General features: G+C 43.1%; 1 protein-coding gene across 1 annotated transcript in view; it reads left to right on the top strand. All coding sequences in view use genetic code 11, as the record gives it.

Moving 5' to 3' along the window:
* EGR_07462 (Lysophospholipid acyltransferase 2) overlaps window positions 1-2429 on the top strand; it is a gene marked incomplete at both ends in the record, with an annotated part of 32439 nt that overhangs the window by 21893 nt on the left and 8117 nt on the right. Inside the window, 6 exons of the mRNA XM_024496711.1 lie at window positions 652-684; window positions 735-825; window positions 863-961; window positions 1043-1146; window positions 1238-1426; window positions 1641-1846. Of these exons, the coding sequence (XP_024348851.1) occupies window positions 652-684; window positions 735-825; window positions 863-961; window positions 1043-1146; window positions 1238-1426; window positions 1641-1846 (722 nt within the window). The remainder of the gene's footprint in view (window positions 1-651; window positions 685-734; window positions 826-862; window positions 962-1042; window positions 1147-1237; window positions 1427-1640; window positions 1847-2429) is intronic.

A 2429-nucleotide genomic window follows, 5' to 3' on the forward strand; every position in this document is an offset into this window, starting at 1 on the left:
TTCAAGGAATTTTACCTAACGTTCGCTGAACCTGTTCATGAAACAGAAGCGCTCCTCTTCCATATAAAATCCGTAATTTTCTTCCAGGAGCACCGCCACAAACCGTTTTTTCTTTCATTAACGGCACTTGAAGGATCGACAATCCAGGCAACTTTGTGTTCATAACAGCCTCTTCCAGGCGCATTCTAATTGATGCAACGTGTCTTTAATGAAGTCAGAATTCCTATCCTTCAAGGCGCTTTAGGTGCATGTTTTCAAGTATTAAAATCAACTGCTTTACTGTTAATTGGCGATTTACTGTTACCCCTTTTCTGTGAAAAAATGGTAAAAGCAACATGCAAGCGTCTGTTATTTTTCCCTAGCTCATCCTTCGCCTCCTCCAACATTGAAATTGGCTCCTTTCCGCATTTTCTTGTATATTTGGGCCGAATGCGAGCGTCGGTAAATTTAACCCCCCTTTCTAGTGAAATCGTTCAGTAGGAAGCGTTTTAACTCACTCCTTTTCTTCCTCCCTACCGTCTAATTTGACATCATCTTTCACCTATCCAGGCGGCATTCAACTGTTGCCATGGCCTGAATTGAACAAAAGCCCTAGTTGAACACTACAGTCGTGATTTTCGCTCTCATCTTCTTTTTTTCCTTGATTTGCAGATCAAGAACCGTGACACCCTCCTTCAGCCCATGGTAAGCCCTGTCGATTGCGGCTTTTTGTTTATACTCCCGCATAACTTTAGAATGAGATCCTGAAGTACTTCCTACAAGCCGTGGCGTTTCTCCTAGTCTACCTCTGCATCTGCCAATTTTTCCGACCATCCTTCTACTTAAGTAGGCCTTTGGGATTTGCTTTTCTTACCCCTTCTAGGTGAAGCGTTTGGAAAGTTTGAATTTTTCCACAAATGCTTCTACCTCATGTTCACGGGTTTCACTATGCGCCAACACTACTACTTCGCGTGGTCTGTTTGTAAGCACATAAAGTAGTGCCAACTGTTACTGCATGAGTAGTTTACTTTTCTCGGATAAATTCACACCTCTTTCAAACCAGGTGCACTCAGTTGCCTGGCGGCTGGTTTTGGGTTTCATGGATTTGACAAGAATGGAAAGCCCGATTACTCGCTGGTAAAAAGCTTCAACTTCATGGAGGCGGAGGTAAGTGGTCCCCGTGATAAACACACACACACACACACACAACCAATGAACCGGTGCTGATTGGTGAGGATAAACTCTTACTTGTTTTTAGTTCCCGCGGAGTATAAAGGAGCTGATGGATAATTGGAACCTGCAGACGTTGAGGTGGCTACGGATCACCATATTCGATCGAACGCCAAAGAGTATTGCGGTGTTTGCGGTGTTTTTTGTTTCTGTTCTGTGGCATGGGTTCTATCCCGGATACTACCTCTTCTTTGTGTCGATGGCTTGGTTTTCAGTGGTGAGATTGCTGAATTATTCCTGCCGTTGAATGGATTTGAGAGAGGAAAATTTCTTTAGGCACTCTTTTTCAAGTTAAGTTAGTCATTGTAAGAGCTTTTACCAATCACATTTTTGCGCTTGGCTATTGTTTACCAACACAGAATTGGCGGCACTTGATGCTACTCACTATTTATCAGTAGCACTCATATTGGAATGACCCTTTCGCATTAAAGATTGGTCGAATGATAAGGAAGCGCCTCCGACCCCGTATTCTTGAGTGGCTACCTGACACTAAGTGGGTTTGGACACCCGGTGGTCAACGCGAGGGCACGTCACGCGCCTATGACCTCATTACCCGTATAGTGACTTACTTTCTGGTCAATTATACGGCACTCGCTTTTGTCATCCTCTCCTTTCGTGACAGCATCGTTGCGTGGTCGTAAGTCTCCGTCTCTTTAGTGTTTAAGAACTGACGTGAAGTGGCTTTGTCACCTCACTTAGCGCCCAAATACTTCAGTTCCTCATTTTAAGTAGTTTCTTTGCCGGTGTAATTTATTTTTTCCCAAACCGCTTTCATAGCGTATATATTTTCATTCTAGCTGATTCTCTTGCTTACTTTTTGGTCATTTATTTGTATGAGTAGCCCATGATAATCCCTTTTCGCCCCATAACTTAGTATTGTTTCGTTTCCGAATTCTTTTCTAATTAAAAGGAGATTGTACCTATATGGATCGTCATTTCCCACTTTAGGCGTTTCGGCTACGCAGGCCATCTACTTTGCCTAGTAGCTCAACTACTAATGCTTACTTTGATGCCACCATCAAAGTCGACTCCGTTGTTGTCGGCATCAAGATCCAAAAAAGTGCTGTGAACTTCAACTGTCCGATCTCTCGCCACCAAGAAAACCACATATATATATCATCGTTGACAGCAATACATATCTAAAGCAAACTCCCTCCCTCTCTCTTGTTAATTTCTCTTTCCTTCATCCTTCTTTTCCATGTATGTTGTATGGCCCCGAG

This window comes from Echinococcus granulosus (assembly GCF_000524195.1).
Source record: "Echinococcus granulosus chromosome Unknown EG_S00078, whole genome shotgun sequence".
Taxonomy (NCBI): domain Eukaryota; kingdom Metazoa; phylum Platyhelminthes; class Cestoda; order Cyclophyllidea; family Taeniidae; genus Echinococcus; species Echinococcus granulosus.